The sequence below is a fragment of the Mirounga angustirostris genome, unplaced genomic scaffold (genome assembly GCF_029215605.1).
Source record: "Mirounga angustirostris isolate CCGP_5_RB_7025 unplaced genomic scaffold, mMirAng1.0.hap1 SCAF_9, whole genome shotgun sequence".
Classification (NCBI taxonomy): Eukaryota; Metazoa; Chordata; class Mammalia; order Carnivora; family Phocidae; genus Mirounga; species Mirounga angustirostris.
The window spans coordinates 92,026,226-92,054,092 of NW_026991717.1; the positions used below are offsets into that span (position 1 = coordinate 92,026,226).

The 27,867-nt window shown below is 35.7% G+C and overlaps 1 protein-coding gene across 5 annotated transcripts in view; it reads right to left on the reverse strand.

The window, feature by feature from the left end:
* Nucleotides 1-961: 961 nt before the first annotated feature.
* KLHL28 (kelch like family member 28) overlaps nt 962-27,867 on the reverse strand; it is a 43,113-nt gene continuing 16,207 nt past the window's right edge. For 4 of the 5 annotated variants that reach the window (XM_064570986.1, XM_064570987.1, XM_045900765.2 and 1 more), the window contains 4 exons: nt 18,499-19,397; nt 8,929-9,372; nt 6,774-6,982; nt 962-5,499 (listed from right to left, as the gene is read on the reverse strand). In XM_064570986.1, the coding sequence (XP_064427056.1) occupies nt 5,336-5,499; nt 6,774-6,982; nt 8,929-9,372; nt 18,499-19,397 (1,716 nt within the window). In that variant the 3' untranslated portion in view covers nt 962-5,335. Of the gene's footprint in view, nt 5,500-5,527; nt 6,983-8,928; nt 9,373-18,498; nt 19,398-27,867 lie in introns of those variants that run through there. The other variant, XM_064570988.1, reaches the window with a different exon arrangement.

Below are 27,867 nucleotides of genomic sequence, written 5' to 3' on the forward strand. Positions count from 1 at the left end.
CACCTTGCATCACATCTTACACATACTAAGCTCTTAACAACTCTCTGCTGACAGATTTTACAATGACTTCTGGGTAACATGAGAGCTATCTGTGAATGTCTTAGAAATCACAAGCATAACTTCAAATGCATCCACTCAGTCAAAAAATCTTAATTTCAATATTTTAATAGGTACTCGTAAAATGGGTATTTGCATATTTTTTCCATCTATAATATACTTCGGCATGTATCTGTTAAGTTTCTACTTAAACTCGAGGAGTTGCCCTGTTAGGAATGCAGTTGAGGGATGGCTAGCTGTATTTTAACCAGGAAATCCATACTCAAGGCAGCTACAAACATTTGTTATCCATAATTTGATCAGCATCCAATGTTTTGCTCTTTAGTATATTAAACGTCAGGGACATTATTGGGCAATAGTGGCTCACAGACTAACATGAATCAAAAAGTTGCTCTTAGTGGTGAAATTAAGAGTTTCAAGATATACAGATTGTCTAAATATATTTCCAATCCTTGCATGGACAGGTTATCTGAATCCATGCAGGCCTATAGTTTACAGCATCTTTAAAGATTGCACCTGGGGCTTAATCCCTGTTTACACTCTTTCATTTAGGAGGACTGCTGGTTATCTGATACTGGGCTTAAACATAACAGAATACTCTGGAACGCTGCCTTGTCTGCCTCAAGTAAACCCCTCTTACAAGGCAAGTTAAATCATGGGACTGCACTGAACTTACCAATTAAACTCTTTTGCGCTGGCTTTGCTGAAGAATGTTTCTTTAATAACGTGGCAGAATTTAGCCTAACACATGTTTCATTATAACCTGGTAATGAGGATGTAAAAGACTGGCTATCCCACACCCACCTCAACATTTGTGACCACTACCTATCTACCAAAAAGCATCGAAGAGTTGAAAATGATAAAGTTAGCTTGGGTCAGTTCACAACAATTGACACACACAAGGTCATGTTTCTCAAATTTATTTTACACATTTCACATTAAATGAAATTTAACCATAGTCATTACAGAGCATCACCACAATAGTACACACAAGGAACTTTTAAAATAAAATACAAAAGAATACAACCTTCAACAAGTTAAATGCCACTTTACCATGTAAACAAAAAATAAAACCCTGATGCTAAAAAGATACATATTCAGAGGTAAAATACATTTACAAAACACTTAAACATTAACGTAATCCACTAGATCACATTCTTTGCAAGAGAGTACAAATATTAGTACTCTACATCTACAAAATTTCAGAATCCTGTTAAAATCAAAACCATCTCTGGTTTATGATACAGCACAATTCATAAGGCAAAAATAGAGGCATTATCATCCAGTTCTTTAATTTCACTTGTATTTTAAGGCAAACTTGGAACTTTTTGCTTAGTATTTTAAAATAAACGGGACTTACACATGATAACTTGACAAAATTAACAATAAATTATCTCTAGTTAAATATGCATAATATAAAAGACATATGGATAACAATTTTTCTCTCTACAGAGATGTAAACTGGATTTTTATTGACTCCATATTCACACCAGTAAGAAAGCTTGTAAACCTATAGTGTTTAAAACTTACTGTATTTTGCACTCTTTTAAATGGGTATCAACACTGAATCAATGTACTGTAAGTGAAAACCCAATATGTATCCAGCCACAGAATAAATGTATCTAATCAAATCATGTCTAATTAAAGTGCTGTTTTACAAAGGAAAAAAGAAAGGTTAAGAAGTAGAACTGGATGTTAACTTGACATGTGACATCTTATAATTTCTTACCTTTCAGACTACAGAGGTTATAGAGGTTATCACAAGTTTATTGAACTTTTAAGCAGTATATTTATTGTAGAATCTGATTTTCCTGAAAATGAGCACTTAGGTGACAATACCAGAAATCCAACACCAAAACTGAAAATAAACACAGCATTATATGTACATATATTTCCTTCAATGTTAGCCAGAGCCTTGATAATATAGTAATTAATTTTTTAAAATTTCTATACTTTTTTCTAATAGAAAATATATTATCCAATTCCAGGAAGTTTGGAGTCCTACAAATACTAAGTTTTCTATAATTCTTTTTCATGTCAGTGAAACCTAACTGGACACTAAAAGACACAAATGTCTACACATAAATTAGGTTTCTAATCACTTCTGATGATATTGGCTATAAGGAATTAAATTCACACTTCCCCAGAAGAGTTATTTTGGGTACAGGTCTCCCTCACCATACTTTACTCTTTGAAAAGACTTGTACCTTATTTGTAACATTTCTAGCCTTGACAGAATCTGGCACAGTATCAAGTACACATAGTAGACCTTCCATAATTTGTCAAGCTATCAAAGTAATTTTTCAAAACCTAATGCCATTTTCCTATCATTAGATACTACTTACTATAGTTTAACATTCATTCATATTTGAAACAATATTAGCAATAACCTATGGAACTTACATAAACATCCTTTGGGCTACATTAAAGATCACTTAAGTTCTAGCACTATATTTAACAAACAGTAAATAGCTAAACATTCCTACCAGATTAAGTCTTCCTAATTATGGGAGGCAAGTATCTTCCAAATGATAAGATTAATTTCTATTTCCACTGTCACCCTTTTTCCAAAATATTTCTGGACAATCTTAAATAGCTTTCTCCCCCTTGCCTGAGTATATAAAATTATTTCTAGTATCTTTAACTGTGGGAATTTATAATCAAACATTTTGATGCTTTTTAACATAAGAAACATGTGACTTTAAATACACAATTTGTCAGCAAAATATTCATGATGAAACTTCTCACAAATCTGTATGAGAAGGTCTATTGTAAAGTTATCAGTTGTCAGGTTACAATACCTCTGGTTGTTAGGAATAGTACCGTAGGTTTAGTAAACCCAAAATTATTATTTTTAAAGTTTGGTGTTTCCTCTCTTCTTTTTACAAGCTTTTGTAATTTATTCTCTGGTATACGGTTCCTACTATTGCCCAAGATGCTTCACATTTAGTCTTTAGCAGGATAAAGTTTAGATCTTTCCAAAACAATGATCAATACATGCCTGTGGTCTAACTTACTAAGTGATTATATGTTTTATAACAATTTGATAGTGGGGATTATGATACATGAGTAAAATATTGTTAAAATGTATAGTATAGGTCTGTTTACAATTAAAATAGATTTTTATAGTTTTTCAAATTCCTTTATCTTTGGGGGATAGAAGATTAAAAATAGTTTATTAATAGAATGCATTTAACAATTTGATATAAACAAAAAAAACTGAGTTGAGGACTTAAAATTAAGCATGTAATGAAATCTATTTTAAATTGCTTTTCTTTAAATAAAGTCTAGGCCAATCACAATAGTGCACCTTGTTTCTATTCAGTAGGTTTATTCAAATCAATTAAAAAGTTATTGCTATATATCATTGTTATTCAAACAAGCAACATAGAAAATACTCAGCCTGTCAATTTTATTAGTAGCTCCTGTTGAGTTTTTAATTGGAAGAGACTAAAAATCACTTGCAAGGTTTTATAATCTGTGCAAATATTCATAAAGCATACTACTTACATGATTAAAGACAACTACAGAGTTTTGTACTATATATTTAAAACTATACTGGCAGTTTATGGAAGAACAAGAAAAACTGCAAACTGCCAGGCTATAAATAGTTTATAACACAGATGCTAATGAACAAACCTATGTTTTATTAATTACAAATGGCTTCTTAACAATAGTTTGGAACTATTGGCACTTAAGAATGCAGTATGAATTTTTTCTTAGGAAACAAATGTACACTGGTTTTGCAGAGACTATAAAGAGATAATAGGTTAAAAAAAATCAAGGAAAAGAAAAGAAAACAACTATAGTACCAAAAATACAAGTACCGACATCCTAATAAAATGCAAAGTAATATGTTCAAGACTAACAGATATTTTCTAAACATGCTAAAACAAAATGAGCTGACCACTTATTTTAAATAAGCTGTCACTGGCTATAGCAAACAGTCTTGCTTGTTTCTTTAGTCAAAGTAGAACCAAATTTAGAACCATTACTCAAGTAAACATCGAGTTCCAGTTTTCCTCAGTAACTTTAAAATATTCAATTACCTAAAAAGTGTACAAAGTAATGCATAACTGCCTAGTGCTTTATATTTAATGCATATATTTGTTTTTATAAAGGACATATATCTAGCACAAGAAAAAGATAAAAAATGCATCTTTTTTAAAATCACTACTCAGGAACCATGAAAAGCATAACATGGGCCATTTAGATGAGTTTTGGATGTTAACATTAGCATAATCGCTAACATTTTTAATAGCACAAATGAACCACACCAGTAAAAATGAAAAAATACTATTAAAACATGTCATGCATATCTCATACTGAACATCCAAAAGAACATTATTATAGCCTTTTTATAGATCCTACAGTTAGCACCATTTTTATATCTGAACACTGTGAAAAAGCAACCAAAGATCTTAAAAATCTAAAATTAATATAAGGATATGTGAAAAAAATCAGTATGTACTAAGGGTGGTACTAAACATTTGTCAAATATTTACATCAACACTGGGAAGCCTGCTGTACTATGAAAAAATAAAACTGAAACTGATATGCTTAACTTTCTATCCATGCTTAGCATAGCACAGGTGGGTAACTAAATTCATCCAGCATTAACCTGCCCTATAAAAAAGGCATAAACAGTAAATATCTGACTTCTTAAAATAAGCCCCCAAAATCACGATAGTAAAAGCATTTGTTTGGCAAACTTACTACATCCCCAGCCCTAAAGCCATTTAGTAGGAAGAATATGACTCACTATGGTATATAATTTACAACCCTTAAGTACCCCCCTCAAAAAAGCAGCCCTTTATTTGTTTAAAATATGAAGCATATGAATTTATACCCAACAGACAGTATCAGCACTCTGTCTAGTCATTCAATACACTCCCAACATGTAAGCATCTCTCATCCCAGTAAATCATGGTGCATATATTAAGGAAGAAGAAGAGCTGAAAAAAAATTTTTTTTAAAGCAGCAAGGTTTTCTCTGCATGTACACTTATGAAAATAAAACTATCCCAGTATTAGGGGGAAAAAAAGTGCACAATTAAATTGGCAAGATCTTTCCTTTTTTTTTTTTTTTTTGATTATTGATTCACTGTGTAATCAAGAGCAACCAAAGCTACTTGTCAAAGTACCCAACAGAACCTTGAGTCTTCATGCCATTTCAAGTTACAGAAAAAGTACTGTTAGCTTTTGGATTTCAGAAAGTGGGGCATCCGTTCATGTGGCCCAAGGTTCATCACCACACGACTCCCACCAGTCCACACTTGTCAAAGTGCTGTTAATCCGAAGTTGCAGCGACAGTATATCATGCCAGCTGAATCCAGCCACGTATCTGATATAGGGTCGTATTTCTGCACGGTATTCAGATAGGAAGACCCTGAGTGACCACCAACTACATAAAGGTAGTTATCAATTACTGCAGCACCAACCCCTAGGAAAAGTGAGTAAAAATAGGGAACAAATATGTTAACCATGAAGTTGACCTCTCACTAAAAATAAATTTGTATTTTAATGTTTTCTTAAAATACATTTCAATAATCTATTGTTAACTATACAAGCAACATTGCCATATGTACTTACTGGGGAAAAAAATCCCTTAACATGAAAGCAAGAGTTGAAGTCTTCCTTAACCTCTCTTCCCCAATCCTACTCTCCCTCTACTCCACCACAGAAAAATACAAAGAATGTACTATACATCTTTCCATATGTTTTCTTTTGTTTATATTTACATATTTTTCAACAAATCATTCATCTTTATCAGGTTTTTAAATATGCTGAAATATTTGAAATATATCTTGAACTATACAACCTATGCTTTAAAAATTCTACTGTATATACTGTTATACACAGTTCTAAAGGGAACAAAACTACCCAATGTTTTTTCACATTCTTATTATTTTACGACTTTCCCTCTTACGCAAGAAATATCCCTAAAGCATTTCCATCAGCAACTTAAAACCTTCCCCTTAAAATAATGTGATTTGAGTTTGGGTTCAAAGGTAATTTCTTCTATTCCTCAAAGATGTTTTTGTTTTTCTCTGGGAACCCTGAAATCCAGCCTTTCCTAGATTTCCGAACACCCTGTGTACGTGAGAACATTTGAAAGTTAACATATAGACTGCTGATGTACAATAAAAAAAACAGAACAATCCAAAGATTCTGTGTGTGTGTGTGTTTAACATATAAAAAGATGACATTTGTTATATGGACAGAAGAGCTTCTGTAAGATACATTCTATTCCCACCACTTCTAAAATATGTTGTCCCAACTTTAAGAAATGATAATATGCATATTGGCATATTAAAAATCACAATATAGGGCGCCTGGGTGGCTCAGATGGTTAAGCGTCTGCCTTCGGCTCAGGTCATGATCCCAGGCTCCTGGGATCGAGTCCCACATGGGGCTCCTGGCTCAGCAGGAAGCCTGCTTCTCCCTCTCCCTCTGCCTCTTCCCCTGCTCATGCTCTCTCTCTCTGTCTCAAATGAATAAATAAAATCTTAAAAAAAAAATCACAGTATAGAAATCTATGTAGTTTTGTCAAATCAGTAGTCTCTCAAGTTCAGCACAATAAAGTTTTTTTTGTTTGTTTGTTTTTTACTGGACAAGTAATACTCTTACTATTATATTCCAAGGAACTACTATTCCAAGAATATCACAATAAGACATATCATCCTCTATGTTTAGATATTAGTTAGTTATTATTACCTGTTCTGGGTTCTTTCATTGGTCTACACACAGTCCACTGATTTTGATGAGGGTCATATCTTTCAATGCTTGACAAATGTGAGACACCATTATGTCCACCCACCACAAAAATAAAGCCTAGCATGACACCCACACCAAAGTGAATCCTTTTATCTGCCATAGATGCAACCATCTCCCAGGAGTCCTTACTTGGATCATAACGCTCCACACTGCAAATATTCACAAAAGAAAGAATTAATTTGCATATTCCTTGTACCACTCTTCCTACCAAAGCAAAATTAAAACCTACCATAGTTTTAGAAGTTCCAACAGACAGACATAAAACAAGAGTAGCTTGTCCTAGATGTTTACATTTTGCTGATAAAATTGCAAGGATAAAAGCTTACCTTGTGAACTGGGAGCAAGAATACCCGTTTGCTATTCCCTTATGTCATACAACAGCAGGGTATATAAAGGGCATAGCGCTTCTGGACTCAAGAAATCTCGGTTCAAGTATTAATGCTGTATACTTAGAGCTGAATGAACCCTATCCCTAACAGGTATGTGTAATCCTGGATAAGCCCTTTCCTCCACCTGAAAAAATGGGGATAACCTAACCTCAAAGGATTTATGTAAGAATAAAGCCAAATGAGTATGCATGTTCTGAAAGCGCTTTAAAAATCACAAATTAAATATAAATGTTTTCTAAGGACACTAAGGATCTTCTATACAGCTAAGGAAAAGGGAAGATGAAAAAAAGGAAAGGAGAGGAATTTTTTGCCTTATAGAAGTCGTGGTGGTTTACTGCAAAGCAAACACTGCAGATTACATAACATAAACTGGCCAATCATAATAATCTCAGAGTGATTTAGGAGAATTCAGGGGTTTAAATCAAGTCTGAATTCCAGAGAACATTTGGCATTTCCAAGCTGCATTATGGATATCCAAAGCAAATCAGAATTTAAAAAGCTTTCCTAGAAAATCCCGGAAGGACTTTAAATCTCTTATTTTGACACAAGTGAGCACAAAGGCAGGCTTGTTAAGCTTGTTCTGGTCCTAACCTAACTTCTTAAAAAAGCCTGAAGCATTTGAGAGTTAGTAGCATAATTCTCGAGTTCAGAACAGAGACTAGACTGTAGACTAGACTAGAACGTAGACTATACTATAAATATTTCTGAAAGGACATTGGGATAAAAGCCATTAGAGCTCAATTACTGGACAAGAAGAGTTGATAAACTATAGCAAGAACTTAAACTTCAAGAGCATTAGCTCCCAAAAGAAATACTCAACCATTTATCTTATAAATTTCTGCCAGCACATTTCAAAGAATAAAAATGCATGTCTATGCCCCAAATACTTTTCCTTCAATTACAGGAGCAATAAAAAGGAGGAATATTTTAGCTTACAAAGAAATAAAAATTTATAGATAAATGCTGTTGTGTTCTTGCTTTCTCGGTTAACAAACCACAATATACTCTTCCATTAAATGCTCACAATCCAACAAAACACACACCATCTCTAGTTACTATCAAAGAAAATCTTTGGAACAGCAATTCTCAACAACAATTCAGAATTATGATTAATTTTCCATATAAGCAAGTCACTTTATGCTTTTATTTTTCTCATATTTTTCTCCTTTATTCAGAGAATACTACAAAATACAGAAATCTCAAATTCAGACTCCAGCAGAACTCAGGTACACAATGATACATGCATGATTATAGAATAAGAATCCAAAAAGGAATATTTAAATAAGGCTTTACGTTTATAATGCATAATATATAAGCATATAGGAATTACATTTTTCACTTTTTATTCTGCTAAGCAATGTGGTAACAGATTATACACACACACACCCATATTTATATACATTCACCACCCAAAATCTAAAGTTGTCTAACTTCATTTTATACTCAGATCTCTGAATTTTAAAATCTAGTCCAATTATATTAAATGAATGAATTTAAAATTTTGTAAGAGGGATTCATTTTTAGGTTTGTATTAAATCCTCATGTAAAACAATTACACTCATAGAGCAGATTAAATTTCCCAAATGCCTAACAATATTACTTTAAAAATTAAAAAGGGAAGTTCATTCACACATACGAGTTGTGTATGAATCATTAATGAGACTTTAAAAACCCACAAGTATATACGACTTCATTAAGTTAAATACCTGTTCATGTGGGCAGGACCATACCCACCAATGGCATATATCATTCCATCCAACACGGCTGCAGCAAAACAGCTTCTTGTTGTAGTCATTGGTGCCACAGGTTGCCATTTTCTTATTTTAGGAATATACTTCTCTACAGATTGTAAATAAGATTGTCCATCATAACCACCTAAAGCATAAAGTTCTCCTGCAAGTACTACTACTCCAAGGGTACTGCGGCTCTCATTCATTCTCTCAAGAGAAGTCCAGGTATTTGTATCAGGATTCCAGCATTCTACTGAATTTTCATGTTTTCTGATAGTGATGCCAGGACGCACGTTCGTTTCAATACCACCTATAACATACACTTTTTGGTCTAAAACACATATTCCAAATTCATAGCGAGGAATGTTTAGGGGTGCCAAACCAATCCAAGAGTCATTCTGAGGAAAGTACATCTCCACACTAAAGAATAAGCAGAAAAAATTAAATTTTAAATATCAAAACGGCCCCAAAACAAATAAAAATGTTTAATCTCTTCAGTAATCAGGGATATGCCAATTAAAACCACAACAAACCATAACACACTTTCCAGACTGGCAAAAATTTAAAGTCAGATAAAAACAACTGTTGGCGAGAATGTGAGCAAGAAATGCATACTCTGTAGGTGAGAGCGTAAACTGGTATAAACTACGCTGGAAAACAATTTTGCATTATCTGGTAAAACTGAAGGTACACAAATGTTCTGACTCAGCAATTTTGTTCATGTGTATCTATACTATTGAATGCCTGTTATAGTCAGTTTTGCATCAGGACATACATACAGAAATGTTTACAGCAGCTCAGCACAATCACCCATCAAAAGGAGAATGGGTAAGTACGATGTGGTATATCCACCCTAGACTGAGCAATTCTACGTACCCAAAAGAAATGCACACATGTGTATGTTTGATGTTCACAGCAGCATTATTTGTAACAGTCAAAAACTGGAAACAGTTCAAATGTTCATCAACCATAAAACAGATAAATAAATTGTGGCATATCAGAGAATACAGCAATGAAAATAAATTACAGCTACATGTAACAGGAATTAATCTTTTTTTAAAGATTTTATTTATTTGACAGAGAGAGACACAGCGAGAGTGGGAACACAAGCAGGGGGAGTGAGAGAGGGAGAAGCAGGCTTCCCGCAGAGCAGGGAGCCCGATGTGAGGCCCGATCCCAGGACCCCAGGATCATGACCTGAGCTGAAGGCAGATGCTCAACAACTGAGCCACCGAGGCGCCCCAATCTTTTTTTTTCTTTTAACAGAAGTGAATCTTATACATATAATGCCAAGGGAAAGAAGCCCAAATCAAAAGAATACATTCTGTATGGTATCATTTATACCAAGTTCAAAAACATTTCTAATCTCCGGATTAGAAATGAGGATAGTGGTTACCTCTGGGGAGGGCAGGGAGGGAACTCCAGAGTGGTTTCTGGGTGTTGGTCACATACTATTTCTTGAACTGGTTTGTAACATGCACTTTGTGATAATTCACTGACCTGTACACTTGGGATTTGTGCATTCTTCTGTATGTGTAACACTTTAATTCTTATTAATATGTTCATTGTAAAAAGAAAATATTGTTATACCCATATACTGTAATACCATACACCAATGAAACTAAGTGAACTATTGCTTCATGCAATCTCACAGATGAATTTCATAAACTTATTGTTCAGTAAGAAAACACATCCCTGAAGAATATATGTAGAATTACTCTACTTACATAAAAATGTATAAAACCTAATGCTATATTGAGGCACATGAATATGTGGCAAAATTACAATGAAAAGCAAAGAAATGATATGCAGAAAATTCAAAATAGTGGTTACTTCTAGAGGAGGAAAGGAGATGCATCAAGGAGGGACACAAGGGAATTAAAGGTATTGTTAATAGTCTATTTCTTAAACTGGTACTTAGATTTTTTTCTTTATACCTTGCATGCAAATTACATATGGTCTCTTGCAAGTATACATATTTCATTTCAATGTCTCCAAACTCTGTGCAATAGCATAAAAATACATATTCTCGATCCAGTATGATTAAAGAACATTCATTCATTCAACAGTTATTGAGTGCCTATATAGTTTTGTTATATTGCTTGTTTTAAAAATGTGAATTTGTTCCAGTGAAAATGATACACCAGGGAATTATTTGACCTTAATGAGAGCATTTTCAGTGACGTGGTGGGGACAAATCTTGACTGGAGTGGTTCAAGAGAGAAAAGGAGATGAAGGAAAAACAGTGGATATCGACTTTTCCAAGGACTTTTCTATAAAGAATAAAACAGATGAGACAGATATAAGGATAAGCAGAGAAAAGACCATGGCATCCAGGGAAGAGTGGTTTAATCTGGGAGCTTAAACCAGAACATGTCTGCATGTTGATGGCAATGATGTAGTACAGTGGGGGAAGGTGATGTAAAAGAGATACGGGATAAATGCAAGAGCAGAGCCCTTGTGCAGAGAAGAGGGAATGGAAGCTAGTAAGTAGAGAAATGGAGAGATTGATCTTAGATAGAAATAACTTGGTGGATTTGGAGATCAGATGAGTCAGTATTCTTCTGATTGCTTCTATCTTCTTAGTAGAGTAAGAGAAAAAGTCATCATCAGGTGAGAGTTGGAATGGTGAGGGTTGGGGGGGGTTTGGATGTTTTTATGGAGAGAAGATGTACAAAACAGTCCTCCAAGGAAGTGGAAGAATAAATCACTTAGGGAAAGTAAAGGGGTTGCTGACATTGCTAAGTGTCTTAAGTGAGACCACTTAAGATAGGTATGTGTGCTTCTCTAGCCACATATTGCTGCTCAGGTGCAGCCATGGCATAAGTGGAGAACTGAATCTAACTCTAGATAGAGTATGATGGAAGAAAGGCAAGGGAGCCATGAGCGTATTCAAAGGAATGACAACAGTGATGTTCCTGGAATCTAAGCTGAGGACATGTAGTGATCAGTGAGCAGTAAGTTTTCTGATTATAGGACCAAAGGATTAAAAGTCTTGAAGGGAACAAAGAATGACTGCAGTACAGTACTGAAATAAATAAGCTAGTAAGAAAGGAGGTGGTAGTCAGAGAACGGAATGCATGAAACCAAGATTTTGGAAGTTTGAAGTCACTGGTAATGACGAAGTTGAAATATAATCATGAGAACAGTGCCTAAGGTAAAGGCAGAAAAGACTGTTAGAAGTGAGATCAAGGAGAGAGGCAAAGTTGTTGTATAACTGTGGATCATACTATGGGGATGGCGAAATCAGCAAGAATGACTGTTTGTATAGAATGATGAGAAAGTAAGCCAGCTATAAAAATCTTCAATAAATGAAGTTACTGAAGAGATAGCAGATGTTGGCACCAAGAAGGTGTATCAAATGATACAGCCTGATGGCAAATGCTTGGAATGAGTTGAGATTTTGGAGAGAGGGGAGATGAAAAATTTGGGAAGTGGGTATGAGGAACAAAGAGAACACTTACCCAACCTTTAGGACCTGTGATACATGAGGTATGGGGAAACAAAACAAAACAAAACAGGTTTGAGAGGGCTTTGGCAAAAACAGTATCCTTAAGCATCAGTCATATTTCATTAGAACAAGAAGTTGAAAATAAAGGGGATTTTTCTTATGATTGAATATGAATTCTACTGGATATGACAGACAGATTTGAGGAATCAAAAAGAAAAGGGCTGGGGTGCCTGGGTGGCTTAGTTGGTTAAGAGACTGCCTTCAGCTCAGGTCATGATCCTGGAGTCCCAGGATTGAGTCCTGCATCGGGCTCCCTGCTCAGCAGGGAGTCTGCTTCTCCCTCTGACCCTCCCCCCTCTCGTGTGTACTCTCTCTCTCCCATTCTCTCTCTCAAATAAATAAATAAAATCTTTTAAAAAAATAAAATAAAAAAAGAAAAGGGCTGGGTGATTAAGTTAAGTTAGATGATATATGGGAACATACAATAATGGTGTAATAAAAAACAATATATTTGGGTTATAGCCCAGGTTTCTAAGACAGAGCTCCTAAACTTCTTGAAATTTTCTGAGTGATAGGAATGTCTTTTGTTATTTATAATGATCCCTTTTCAATCACACCTGAGTTTATGCTACTGAGGTGACGACAAGTGGCCACCTAGATAGCTTCAGCATGGGGGCGGGGGGAGAAGCCAAAGGTACCCACCATGTGATTTAACAGTCTGGAGGTTGAGCTCAATCAGCAATGGCCAATGATTTAATCAATCTTACCCTCATAATGAAATCTCCATAAAACTCCCTAAACAATAGGGTTTGGAGAGCTTCTAGGCTGGTGACCACTGAGATGCTAGGGGTGGGTGGCATGCCGAGAGAGGGCATGGAAGCTCTGTCCCCCTCCTCCCCATACCCTGCTCGATGTATCTCTTCCATTTGTTGCTCAGTTGTATTCTTTGTAATAAACTGGTAAGTAAAGCACTTTCCTGAGTTCTAGGAGTCATTCTGGCAAACTTGTGTGTGTGTGGGGGGGGTATTGTGGGAACTCCTGAACTTTCAGTCATCCAGACAGAAATGCGGGTAGCGTGGGCACCCCACTTGTCGCTAGCATCTTAAGTGGGGACAGTCTTCTGGGACTAAGCCCTTAAGCAGTGGGGTCTGAGCTAACTCTGGATAGTGTCAGAATTATTGGACATGCATTTAGTGTTGGAGAACTGGAGAACTGATTGGTATGAGAAAAAACCCTCTCAATAAGAGTTCAGCTATGATGATGGATTTTCAGAAGTGATTTAGGTAAACCGAGATACAAGATATAAAGGTTTTAGTCCTTATGGTTTTTGAGGGCAAATGGATAATTAGTTGTAATGAGAGCTTCTTTCTTGGAATCTGACTTGTAACTTAGAGCACTGAGGTGAGTGGTGTCATGAGTGGTGTGGCTCAAAGTCCATTTAACCTATTTGCACAATTATTCAAAATCACTTCTAATGTACTGCCATCCTTATGACTCCCTATGTGTAAGCAGAAACAATACTCAGAGCTTCCTGAGATTTCTTAAGCCACCTACCCAATCCCCACTTCCCTCTTTTGCAGACCTCCTTCCTTTTCTAGTTAAAGAGAAAAACTGAGGCTATTGGACAGTTCCTGTCTTAAACTCCTTCTCCCACCTCTCCTCACTCCAGCAAACCTATCCTCATATTCTGGTTATGGGACATAGAGTCCCTCTTCCTCATATTTAAAACCTTCTACCTTTGAGGCACCTGGGTGGCTCAGTCGGTTAAGCATCTGCCTTCAGCTCAGGTCACGATCCCAGGGTCCTGGGATCGAGTCCTGCATTGGGCTCCTTGCTCAATGGAGAGCCTACTTCTCCCTCTGCTTGCTGCTCCCCCTGCTTGTGCGCTCTGACAAATAACTAACTAAAATCTTTAAAAATAAAAACAAAAACCTTCTACCTTTGCTTTTGATACCAACCCCTTTCAGTTTCCTCTAAAATCTTGCTTTGTCAATGACCATTCCTCGATCCTGTATCTTTACCTTATCCCTCTTTACTGGCATCTGATAATAAACATACTCATGTCTCTCTCTCTTCAAGAACAAAATAAACAAAAACTTCCTCTGACCTATCATTTTGCCTTGCCTCTCTCCTCATCTCAGCCAAGATTCTTAAAAGTCTTCATAGTTTATTTCCTTATTTTTTATATACATCTCAATCTGCTATAATATATCCACAGCCTTCCTACAATTCTGCTGAAATTACTCCACCAAAAGTCATTAATGATCTCCACATAGCCAAGTTCAAGAGCCACTTTTCTATCTTTATCTGTCTGGAACATTCCTTAGCATTTTACACTGTTAATCACACTTCTTCCTTCTTGACACATTTAAATTCCTTGGCTTTCATGACATTATTCTCTCTTGATTCTCCTACCTCCAAGATTGTTCTTGTGGCCTTATTAAATAGGGCATGTTCTGCATGGAGCACTGGGTGTTATATGCAAACAATGAATCATGGAACCCTACATCAAAAACTAATGATGTAATGTATGGTGATTAACTAACATAAAATTGTTCTTGTGGCCTTCATCTAGAGTATTAATGTTCTCCAGAGTCATTTATGAACCAAACTTTTTTTCCTTTCTATATGTTCTCAGTGGGTAGAAAGAAGGGACATTTAAACTAGTCAAGAAGTCCAGAAGACTTCATGGTTTTAATTTATACCTCCAAATGATATTACATGCCAAACCTTCAAAATACCCAGCTTTGATCTCTTTGTTGAGCTTTGCAATCATTTCTGGCTAGTGGGACATCCTTCACTTGGATATTTAATAGGCACTTCAAACTCAGTATGTCCAAAACTGAACACATTACTTTCCCCTTAAAAATGGCACCTCTTCCTATATTCTCTCTTGTGGTATATCAGATTCATCCAATATCTAACCAAGAAATCTAACTCATCTTTGATTCTTCCCTCTCACCATCCCCCCATATCCATTCACTAAATCCTGTCAATTTTCTCTGTTTAAACATTTCTTAAATTAATGCCCCATTCTCTATCTTTGCTACTTTCACTTTGGACCTCATAATCTCTTGCCTGTACTTTTATAATAGTCTCTTTCCTAATGACTCGGATACTAATTCTGGCCCCTCAATCTTTCTCCGTAAGGCAGCCAAGGATGATCTAATATATGAATCCGATCATTTCACTACCCTCCTTAAAATTGTTTCTTGACCCACATAAGAAAAATCCTCTTCATCATGGCACAGGATACTTTCTTTGACTTGGCCCATACTGACAACTGCCTACCCCTTACTGTTTAAATCTTTGAACTTTATTTTTAATTTGCATTTGTTTTTTTTTCCCCTAAGATTTTATTTTAAGTAATCTCTACACCCAACGTGGGGCTCGAATTTACAACCCTGAGATCAAGAGTCGCATGCTCCACCAACTGAGCCAGCCAGGGGCCCTTGATCTTTGAATTTTATGCTCTGGAATATCAAACAGTTTTTAATCTTCTGCACATCCTATACTCTATCATTCCACTGTGTCTTTGTGTACTCCCGGTGACTTTTTGCTTGGGTCTTGCTTAGCAACTTCAACACTCAGCTTGGATGTTAACTTCTCCACAGTATCTTCCTTAAATCCCCCAAATGGGATAAATGCCTTTCCTTAATCCTTCCATGGTATTATCTTTATCACTGCATTAACACTACATATTATAATTAACTACTTAAATATCTGTCTCCTTAAGTAAATTATAAACTTGTTAAAGATCTATTATCCAGCATAGTGTGTCTGATGCACAGGTGTTAAATATTTTTTGTAGAATTAAATAAAATAAATTTTTTAGATTGATTCACATTTTTCCATAGTTATAAATAATACTGCAATAAATGGCTTTGTGCAAATGACATTGAATTTTTTTTTTTTTTTTCCTGGGGTGCCTGGGTGGTTCAGTCGGTTAAGCATCTGACTCTTTTTTTTTTTTTTTTTTTTTTTTTTTTTTTTTTAAAGATTTTATTTATTTGAGAGAGAGAGAGAATGAGAGAGAGAGCACAAGAGGGAAGAGGGTCAGAGGGAGAAGCAGACTCCCTGCCGAGCAGGGAGCCCGATGCGGGACTCGATCCCGGGACTCCAGGATCATGACCTGAGCCGAAGGCAGTCGCTTAACCGACTGAGCCACCCAGGCGCCCCAGCATCTGACTCTTGATCCCAGCTCAGGTCTTGATATCAGGGTCTTAAGTTCAAGCCCTGCGTTGGGCTCCACACTGGGCGTGGAGCCTACATAAAAAAAAAATTTTATTTTCTTATAACAGATGTAATATGAAAGATTACTGGCTCTAAACATATGAACAGTTCTTATAGCTTTTAATAATTTATGTATGTTATTTTTAATACTTGAGAGACCAAGAGGCAACTGGTTAAGAATTTTTACCATGTAAATTCACATTTGGAATTTTTTGTCATGATATTTTACTAGTATAGTTTACTTTATGCCAATAATTAGTGCCTTTAAAAATAAGAGTAAATAACCAATTTTTGTAGTCACCATAACTAATATTCTACCTATAGACCAGTTTCAATGATACTAGGCTTAGACTATGCAATTAATTTATTTCTTTTTAATTTTTTTTTAAAGATTTTATTTATTTATTTGACAGAGAGAGACACATCGAGAGAGGGAACACAAGCAGGGGGAGTGGGAGAGGGAGAAGCAGGCTTCCCGCCGAGCAGGGAGCCCAATACGGGACTCGATCCCAGGACCCTGCGATCATGATCTGAGCCGAAGCGAAGGCAGACACTTAACGACTGAGCTACCCAGGTGCCCCGCAATTAGTTTAATTTAGACAATTAAAATGCAACTGAGACTTTCTAAAAGATACAGATATATCAGTTGACACTGCTAAAACATCAATAGTTTCCTACCATTGGAGGGGGGAAAAAGCAATCTACTAAATTTTTGAAAATGGCCAGAAAGAAATCACAGTATTAACCTTAACAAACATGAAAGTTTTCAGGAAGCATTCCCATTTAAGGGTAAAGCAAAGGTAACATCCAGCTACATTTTCTTTTTAATTTTTTTTTCAAGATTTTTTATTTATTTATTTGACAGACAGAGACACAGTGAGAGAAGGAACACAAGCAGGGGGAATGGGAGAGGGAGAAGCAGGCTTCCCGCCGAGCAGGGAAACTGATGCGGGGCTCCATCCCAGGACCCCGAGGATATGACCTGAGCCGAAGGCAGACGCTTAATGACTGAGCCACCCAGGCGCCCCTGTATTTTCAATGTATGAAAGTTACTTGTGTAATGCTCCAAATCAGGGACTGGCAAACTATGGCTAAGGGCCAAATCCAGCCCACCAGGGACTTTTGCAAATAAAGTTTTGTTGGAACACAGTCATCTCATTTGTTTATATATTGTCTATCGCTGCTCTCACACTACAGTGGCAGAGCTGAGTAGTCATAAGAGATCATATGGCCACAAAGTCTAAAATATTTACTATCTGGCTCTATACAGAAAAAGTCTGACAACTCCTACTGTAGATTATTAGAAAAGCAAGCACTCTTTACTATTGTCATTAAAAAATATTTATACTGAATAAAATAAATATGTATGTCCATGATTTGTATTCAGCATCCTACTTTTTCTTATTTCTTTGGTGATTCTTCTACTTGATGGTATTCATTCAAAACCACTCTTATCCCCAGTCTGCCCTCATCAAAGATTCCTAGCTCTCCTCTTTAGCATCTTCTGTTATAGTTAGCAATAATAAATCCCTACTGACCTGGTCAAATGATAATGTAAACAGTTTCATAAATTAAAAGAAAAAAAAGACATAAAATGGTAGAAAAGTAACCAAAATTCATAAAGTTTGGGCATGGGGAAGCTGGGGGGAGGTTGTTAATAACTGAGTGTTGAAAGGAATGGATGACAATGTGATTAAAACAACCAGATAAGTGTTTTAGGAAGAATAAAAGAAACAAACCAAAAAAAGCAAATAAAGAAAGTGAATAGTAAAATTAAATTTTTTAAAAAATAGAGGAAATTAGCACACTTAAAAAGTATAAAATCTTTTAGCATCTATCTTTTAAGAAAGCCTTCTATTTACCTATCCAAACAGGCAAATAGTCCAGATTTTCCTCCTACGGCACAAAGTACTTTGGGAGCACAGCGAGGTCGTGTCATCAGGACAGTCTGATGAGAGAGTCTATGTTCAGGCATAAAGTGGTACTTCAGGGCTTCATTCAAAAGATGTTTACAAGTGCGATCATCACGAATAAGATGATTTGCTTCATATAGTCTAGTGAGAAACTTAACACTCAGCAATGGTAATCTCACACTATTAAGTAGCTGTGCTAAGTATTTCTGACGTTCTTGTACATCATACTTGATCCAAGACTCAAGGGCATAAAAAACAGTCTCTTCCGTAGCTACATTCAAACAGTCATTGGAAACAATTTCATCTAAATCAGCATGTGTAAGCTCAAAAAACTCTTCAGTCTGGCAAACAGCTTCAAAATTCTGGCATATGTATTTAGTAGCTGCCAAATAAAGGTCATGACAACCGTATGTCTCTGCAAAACGAGAAATTCCAATACAATTACCAGGATCAAGCTGGCTTTCAAGAAATGCACAACATTCCTTCAGGACAAGTTTTATCTGGAGTAGGTTTGCTGCTGGAAGGAGAGATTCAACTGTGTCCTGTGAAATAAAAACAGTTCCTGTATAGGCATACTCCACAATGGCCTGGAGAGCAGTTTCATCAATGCACTGAAATTCAACCTCACTGTTCTCTTTTTCAGAAAGGTTTCCAGTGAACATAGCTTTGAAATATGGGCTGATGCTGGCAAGTACCACTTTGTGAGCATGGATTTTAACATCACCGACTCGAAGAATGATGTCACAGAGTTCGTGATGTTGACGAAGAAGATTCAAGCCCTGCAGAAGTTGTTCCGAATGTAAGTGGGTTAAGTTAGCAAGCATGTAGGTTGGGGACGTGTGGTCCATCTGCACAAAAACAAAAAGCATGAACAGTTATTTCAAAATAATCTTGCCTGTATGATTCCCTTTTCAAATACTACAAAATAAATGAAATTTGTTGTTTATTGGCCTGTTTGTTGGTTTTTAAATACTTTATACTAAATACCAGGCCAAGGCTTTTAGCAATCATATAATTAATAATCACATAATTCAATTCCTATTATAGGTACTAGGAAACAAAGGCCCAAAGGTTATGTGATATGCCCCAAACCACAAAGGTCTCTTGACAATGGACTTTTGGACTAGAACTCTGCCAACTCTTCTGTTTCCTTTCATTAAATTCAAGCCTGAGTTACCACTGAAACAAAATGCACATGTGGGGGAAAAAAACCACCTAAAGGAAAATGAGTTTTGAAACAATGTTAATAATTTTTTGGCTATTTTCTCAATAATAATATCAATGCCTGCCAATCTAATCAAAAGATGCTTTACTTGGAAAGTAATTTCATGTTAACTCACACACTTAACCCAAAGACTTAGTAATTACTTTAATAAAGGGTGCCGAATTTATTTTTTAAAGATTTTATTTATTTATTTGACAGAGACACATCGAGAGAGGGAACACAAGCAGGGGGAGTGGGAGAGGGAGAAGCAGGCTTCCTGCGGAGCAGGGAGCCCGATGCGAGGCTCAGTCCTAGGACCCTGTGATCATGACCTGAGCTGAAGGCAGACACTTAACGACTGAGCCACCCAGGTGCCCCAAGGGTGCCGAATTTAACAAAAGTACTACTATCAACTAATTCAATAACAAAAAATTAATGTGAACACAATCTGATGCTCTATAATGAAGGCAATTAGGCTCACTTACTCATCTAGACCTTACCTACTCAACTCTTCAACATACCTTTGATCATATTCAATCAATCTTTCTGCCACTTTGTACTTCTGGAAGATGAAAAAGAATAAAAAATAGGAGAAAAGAAAAGGGATGAGAGAAAAAAGAAGAAAAAGAAGCAACAGTTCCTACTGTGGTAGGCTGAATAATGGCTCCCCAATAAAGACATCCACATCCTAACCCCTGGAACCTTGCAGTGTTACTGTATGGCAAAAAAGACACTACAGTTATAATTAAGGATTTTGAGATGGAGACATTATCTACTGGATTATCCAGGTGGGCCCTAAATGCAACCACATGTACCTTATAAGAAGACAGTAGGAGATTTGACACGGAAAAAAGAAAAGAAGGTAATGTGACCACAGAGGCAGAGATTAGAATGATGCAGCCACCAACCAAGTTAATACTGGCAGCCACCAGAGGCTGGAAGAGGCAAGGAACAGATTCTTCCCTGAACCTCCAGAAGGAGGATAGCCCTGCCAACACCTTAATTTCAGCCCAGTGATAACTAATTTCAGACTGTGAAAGAATAAATTTCTGTTGTGATTTGTTACAGCAACCATAAGAAATTAATACATCGATACTTCAGAATGGATCTTAGCAGCTGCTGAGAAATATGAATCGTTTCCTTCCTACCTCAAACATAAGTTATTGGGGTAATAAAAAAGTAGATTTGATTCCAATTTTTAAAGTATTATCAAATAAATCAAAACATTCCAAACACTATTAAGTAGTATCAATACTGGTAGGACTGAGAGAGTGTAGTACTTTATTCCTGTGCATTTTTAAGTGGAAATATCCATATATTGAAACTTTTATCTTTATCGAGAACTTCATCATTTCACACCTGTTTCAAATGAACTTTAAATCTATTAACAAATTATGTTATCATGGCCACCTAGCAGCTGATATCACCAACCTCCACTTCTGATCTCTCCAAATAATTCCACACACATCTAACAGAATAATTCTCAATCATGGTATGTACAAGTCTCAAGAAATTTCTGAAAAAAAAAAAAAAAAATTCTGGGTCTTCCAGTAGGTTCTTTATTCCAGAACAGACAACTGTCAAGAAGACAGCAACCATAGGCATAAGTTTAAATCTGGATCTGTACTTTTACTTACTATAGTATTGATGTTTTAATCTGCTTAACTCCCTTTAGTCTCAGTTTAATGGAAAAATATCTTGACTAAAAAGTGAAAAATGAACAACAGGAATGGAAACTAGATATAGAAAATAAATGATAAGATTAAGAAAGCAGTCCCAGCTGCTTTACCTCTAGTTAACTTCTCTCATCTTTATTTTTCTTACCTGTAAAATGAGATCATTATACCTGAGCTATATACCTCACAAGGCTTTTGAGAGTCCAAATTAGATACTGCACATGAAAAAACAATAAACTGTTAAGAGTTTTAAGTATAGGGTATTACCGTGAGGCAACAGAGGTGTAACAGTATCAGGAAAGCACAGGGACCTTGGAAATATAAGATAATGAGTTTTAGTCCTAACTGGGTCACATACTGTTGTTATATGGAATTGGTACATTTCTTAATCTAAGTATTTTTTTATTCATAAAGTAAGAATACCTCCCTCTCAGAAGGTTATATGAAAATGGTTTTTTAAAATGTAAAGTTCCACACTACTTGATGTGCTATAAATACAGCACTTAAGTGCCATTTTATTAAGTTGCCTCTTCCCATATCTTCACTTTGACTAATTCCCATCTTTCCACAATGACCTTTTACTCCAATATAGCTCATGTAATTATTATAGCTCTATACAAGTATTTTCTTACCAAATGCCAGATGTTTTTCTTAACCTTTCTCCTCTAATCTTCTTCTCATCCAATTCAAATTCTCAAAAAAGGCTGGGTCAAAATTAACTCCATCTATAAGTCTGTAAACATTTAAGTACCCTAACTCCTTTACATGCAATTAATTATATGTGCTGTTTTGTATAACATAAACAACTCTCTCATTGTCTGAGACTCTCAACTCTCTCAACTCTCATTTGTCTGATTTAACAAGAATATTATTCAGACTGAAAAGTGCAGAATAAACAGGAAAGGTGAATGAATACAGAAAATAAGAGAAGGGATTGAAAACGGAGCTATAGCTAATGAAACAAGAAAAGGAAATAAAAGATAAACTGATTGGAAAGGAAGAAATAGAACTGTCTTTGTTGGCAGGTGACATGACTGTCTATGAAGAAAATCTGAAACAATCAATAGAAACCCTTCTGGAACTAATAAGCAATTATATAGTAAGGGAGAAAATACTACGGCTAATATACAAAAGTCACTTTTCTATATATCAGCAATAAACAAGTAAAATTTGAAATTAAAAACATATTACCGTTGACATTAACACCTACAAAAAATGAAACACTTAGATATAAATCTAACAAAATGTACACAAGTTATATGAGAAAAACTATAAAATTCTAATGAAAGAAACCAAAGAACTAAATAAATGGATATTCCATGTTCATGGGTAGGAAGACTCAATATTATCAAGATGTCAGTTCTTCCTGACTGGACCTATAGATTCAATGCAATCCCTATCAAAATTCCAGCAGGTTATTTTGTGGCTCTGACAAACTGATTCTAAAGCTGATATGGGGAGCTAAAGGTGCAGAATAGCCAAGTCAATATTGAAAAAGAAGAACAAAGCTGAAGAACTGACATTACCTAATTTCAAGAATTATTATAAAACTATAGTAATCAAGACAGGGTAGCACTAGTGAAAGAACAAATAGACCAATGAAACAGAATAGAGAGCCCAGATATAGAACCACATAAATATAGTCAACTGATCTTTATCAAAGCAGCAAAGTCAACACAATGGAGAAAAGATATCTTTCCAACAAACAGCACTAGAACAACTGGATGTTAAAAAATGAATCTAGGGCACCTGGGTGGCTCAGATGGTTAAGCATCTGCCTTCGGCTCAGGTCATGATCCCAGGGTCCTGGGATCGAGTCCCACATTGGGCTCCTGGCTCAGCGAGGAGCCCGCTTCTCCCTCTGCCTCTCTCCCTGCTCATGCTTTCTCTCTCTCTCTGTCTCAAATGAATAAATAAAATCTTAAAAAAAAAAAAAATGAATCTAGACATGGAGCTTACATCCTTCAAGAAAAATTAACACAAATTTATCACAGACCGATGTAAAATGCAAACCTATAAAACGCCTAGAAGATAACATAGGAGAAAAATCTAGATAACATGGGTATGGCAATGACTTTTTAGATATGACACCAAAGGCTCCATTCATTAAAGAAAGAAAGGATAATCTGGATGTCATTAAAATAAAAAAACTTCTGCTCTGAGAAAGACAATGTCAAGAGAACAAGAAGACAAAACATACCTTGGGAGAAAGTATTTTCAAGAGACATATCTGATAAAGATGTGGCGTATATAATACAGTGGAATAGTACTCAGCCATCAAAAAGAATGAAATTTTGCCCTCTGCACTGCTGTGGATGAAACTAGAGGGTATTATGCTAAGCAAAATAAGTCAGTCAGAGAAAGACAAATACCATGATTTCATTCATATGTGGAATTTAAGAAACAAAACAGATGAACATGGGAAGGGAAGGAAAAATAAAATAAGATGAAAATAGAGAGGGAGGCAAACCATAAGAGATGCTGAACTCTAGGAAACAAACTGAGGGTTGCTGGAGGGGAGCTGGTTGAGGGGAAGGGGTAACTGGGTGATGAGCATTAAGGAGGGCACTTGATGTAATGAGCACTGGGTGTTATATGCAACTGATGAATCACTAAATTCAGCCCCTGAAACTAATAATACAGTATATGTTAACTAAATTGAATTTAAATAAAGAATTTTAAAAAAAGAACTGTCATTCAGAAAAAAGAACCCTTAAAATTCAACAATATAAAAATGAACATGATTAAAAAATGAATAAAAAACCTTAACAGACACCTAACCAGATAAGATATACATAAGGATGGCAAGAAAGCATAAGAAAAGATGTTCAAGGTCATATGTTATTAGAGAACTGCATATTAAAACAAGAATGAGATACTACTTCACACCTATTAGAACGGTCAAAATCCGTAACACTGGGGATAACCAAGTCATGGAGAGAATACGGGGCAATAGGAACTCTCATCATGGCTTGAGGGAATGCAAAATGGTACAGCTACTATAGAAGACACTTCGATGGTTTCTTATACTAAACATACTCTTACCATATAATCCAGCAACTGCCCTCTCGTGTTTATCGAAATGAACTGAAAACTTACGTCCACACAAAAACTGCACATGGGTGCTTACGGCAGCTTTATTCATAAGTGCTAACACCTGGAAGCAACCAAGATGTCCTTCATTAGGTGAATGGGTAAACTGTGGTACATCAGAACAATGGGATATTATTCAGTGCCAAAAAGAAATGCTTCATATCAAGCCATGAAAAAACATGGAGAAAACTTAAATGCATATTGCCAAGTGAAAGAAGCCAATCTGAAAAGGCTATATACTATATGATTCCAATTATAGGACATTCTGGAAAAGGCAAAACTATGGAGACAATAAAAAGATCAGTGGTTGCTAGGGATTAGAAGGAAGGGAGGGATGAACAGGTGAAGCACACAGGATTTTTTAGGGCAGTGAAATTACTCTGTATGATACTATAATGGTAGATACGTGTCATTATACATTTGTCCAAATCCATGAATGTATAATACCAAGAGTGAATTTATGGACTTTGAGTGATAATGATGAATCAATGTAGGTAGGTAACAAATGTACCACTCTGGTGGGGATGTTGATAATGGGGGATAGTATGCATGTGCTGGGGCAGGATATATATGGGAAATCTCTGTACCTTCCTCTCAATTTTGCTGTGAACCTAAAACTGCTCTAAAAAGATAGTCTTTAAAAAATAGGACACCTAGCTACTTTATAAGCTCACATCTTCCCAGACTAAATAATAATGTTCCAAGATACTTAAAAGAATCTTCAAATAAAATCCCTGAATCACTGCCAGGGCCACAAGACCGGAGACTGTTTTCAAAAATAAGACAGTAAATTCTACAAACATTTTGGGTGAGGTTAATGTTAATTTCAAATAACATTTTAAAATAAATGTTTGATTTCTGAATATCTAGTAGAGGACATAGTGACCTCTAGGACTAGGATGGATGAGCTAATAATAATAAGACATGTCACAGACTAATCTTCTCTTTTTGATATATTTAGAAGACTTAGAGGTCAAGAAAATACACCCGATGTTTGTAAAGAATTTTACAATGACTTTCATGATTTTCTTGACAGTGAAACTAAAAAATATAAGCTAGTTCAGTTAGCTAAATTAGCAACACTAGCACATACTACTTAATGGAATGAGGTCTACCTGGAGGAAGGCTTCTAGAGTATGCTATAAGGCCAAAATGAAGATACTTGGGCATGCCCTTCAGCTCTACAGACATGAAGTTTCCAAAGACAGCAAAATCATTGGTTAACAAATCAAGGATCCAAAAGACCTGATATCTAATAAGAAATTTAAGAGGGATAAATATTAAGATTCCAAAGTGGATTCCAAAACAACTACATTAAGTATAACTTAAGAGAGAAAAGACTCGTCTGTAGGATGTGTTTAAAGGGCTCAAGGGTTTTAATTTTAGTATTATTTTAGTATACTAAGCTTATGTAGGTTTAAGTTGCAATAATGTAACTATAATATGCAGAACTAGAGGAGATATTCTCACTTTGCTCTGGGAATGTCACACCACATTCTGGAGTACAGATTTTAGGTACCATCTTTTAAAAGGGAGCTGAACAAAGTATAACACATGATGAAGAAAAGAAATTCAAATCATGTCTTTTGGGTAATGGAACTGAGGATGTTGAGTCTAAAGAGAAGGAAATCTGAGAGGGTTATCATGTAAAAAACCTAAAAGTTATTCAATAATAATAATACAATAACATAGGGCTGTTTGGAGGATTAAATAAATTTATACATATAAAGTGCTTAGAATAGCATTTATCACTAAGTAAGCTCTTGATAAATATTATTTTATCAATAAGTTATTTTATTACTAGTGAATTTCTCAAGTTGTTTACTTAAGAGGTATTCTGCTTTCTGTGTTGCATCATCTCTCACTGCTAGGTAAGAAATCTACCCTGTACCACCGACATCCTGTGCCCCACAAACTATTGCAGAATCGTTCATTTGTAAATCAAGTTAATGAGTTATTGATTCGATTTGTTTTTATATAAATAGGAATCATATAGTGACAGATCCTTATATTAAACTAAGTTTTGTATATTCAAGACCAATAAATTACCATTAACATATGATATGAAAGCATGATACAATACTGATTTGTAAAAATACACACATATGTACACACAAAACACACACACACGTGTGTGTGTGTGTGTGTGTAGATCTCAAATATCCATATATGCAGAACAGTATGATTTTAAGAGACTGGGCTCAGGAATCAGGGTCCTAGGGTTACAACATTGTCTTTAGTATTTACTAGCTATGTGACCTTGGGAAAGTGATCTTTTAAAGTCTCAGTTTTCTCATGTGTAAAACACAGATAAAACAGTACACATAACTCAATAACTGTTAGAGGCTATTTACTATTATCATTATCATCCTTAAAAAGGCTTATTTTTTGCTAGCTAACCCATGTGACTTCCTTTCATGGTTACTAAAATACAAACGAAGCTTACTTACTATCAAGTGAACTAACATAATCAAAGCCTGGCTAATTTGACCAGAAAAGATACGAAAAGCCACTTTTAAATTTTGACAGTTTATTAGTTACAGATAGTGAAAAGAAGAGTAAACCAAAGACTAAGCTTCCTGAATCCTTGTCTCACACACCAAAAAGGACAACACCAAAACAAAAGGGGCTAGATGATGGCAACACAAGCTGTGAAGAACCCAAACTAGACTGCAGCTAGGCAGTTTTATATTCTGCAGCTCTATTCTTTGGGGTAGGGGGGACATGAAAGCCCCACACCTCATCATAATCAGGGAATTGAAAGGGAATTGAAAGGAAGCTGTCTCATGAGGACAGACTCTTGGGGTTTGTAAAGAGTGAAGTGGGAGATGGCCTTCTCTCATTTCAGAAGAATCACAAGGTGTCCAATGCTCAGATAAGCTGTGGTCCCAGGATCCAAGCTTTTGCCTACCTGGCCATATACAAGGTTATGATGAAGGTCATAATGAAGCTGTTTTCCTACACTTATATCCTCTATAGTATTTCTCCTTTATCCTACTTTCTTAGTATCCCCCCAAATAATAAAAATGATCAAAGTTTTAAAAACCACTCAAAGGAAGGGTACTAGTAAAGATGACTTTGTAAAAGAACACCCATACATACTTCTGTACATCACTGTACAGGATACAAATGACACAATCAATGTTCATTAAGAAATATTGAGAAAAGGGAAGGAGTCCAAGATGATGGAGGAGTAAGAGACCTCAATTTCCTCTGGTCCCAGGAAGTCAGCTAGATAGCTATCAAATCATTCTGAACACATGTGAACTCAACCAGAGATGGAAGAAAAGAACAGCTGTAACTCTATGAATAGAGAAGCAACCACTTTCTGCAAGGTAGGAGGTG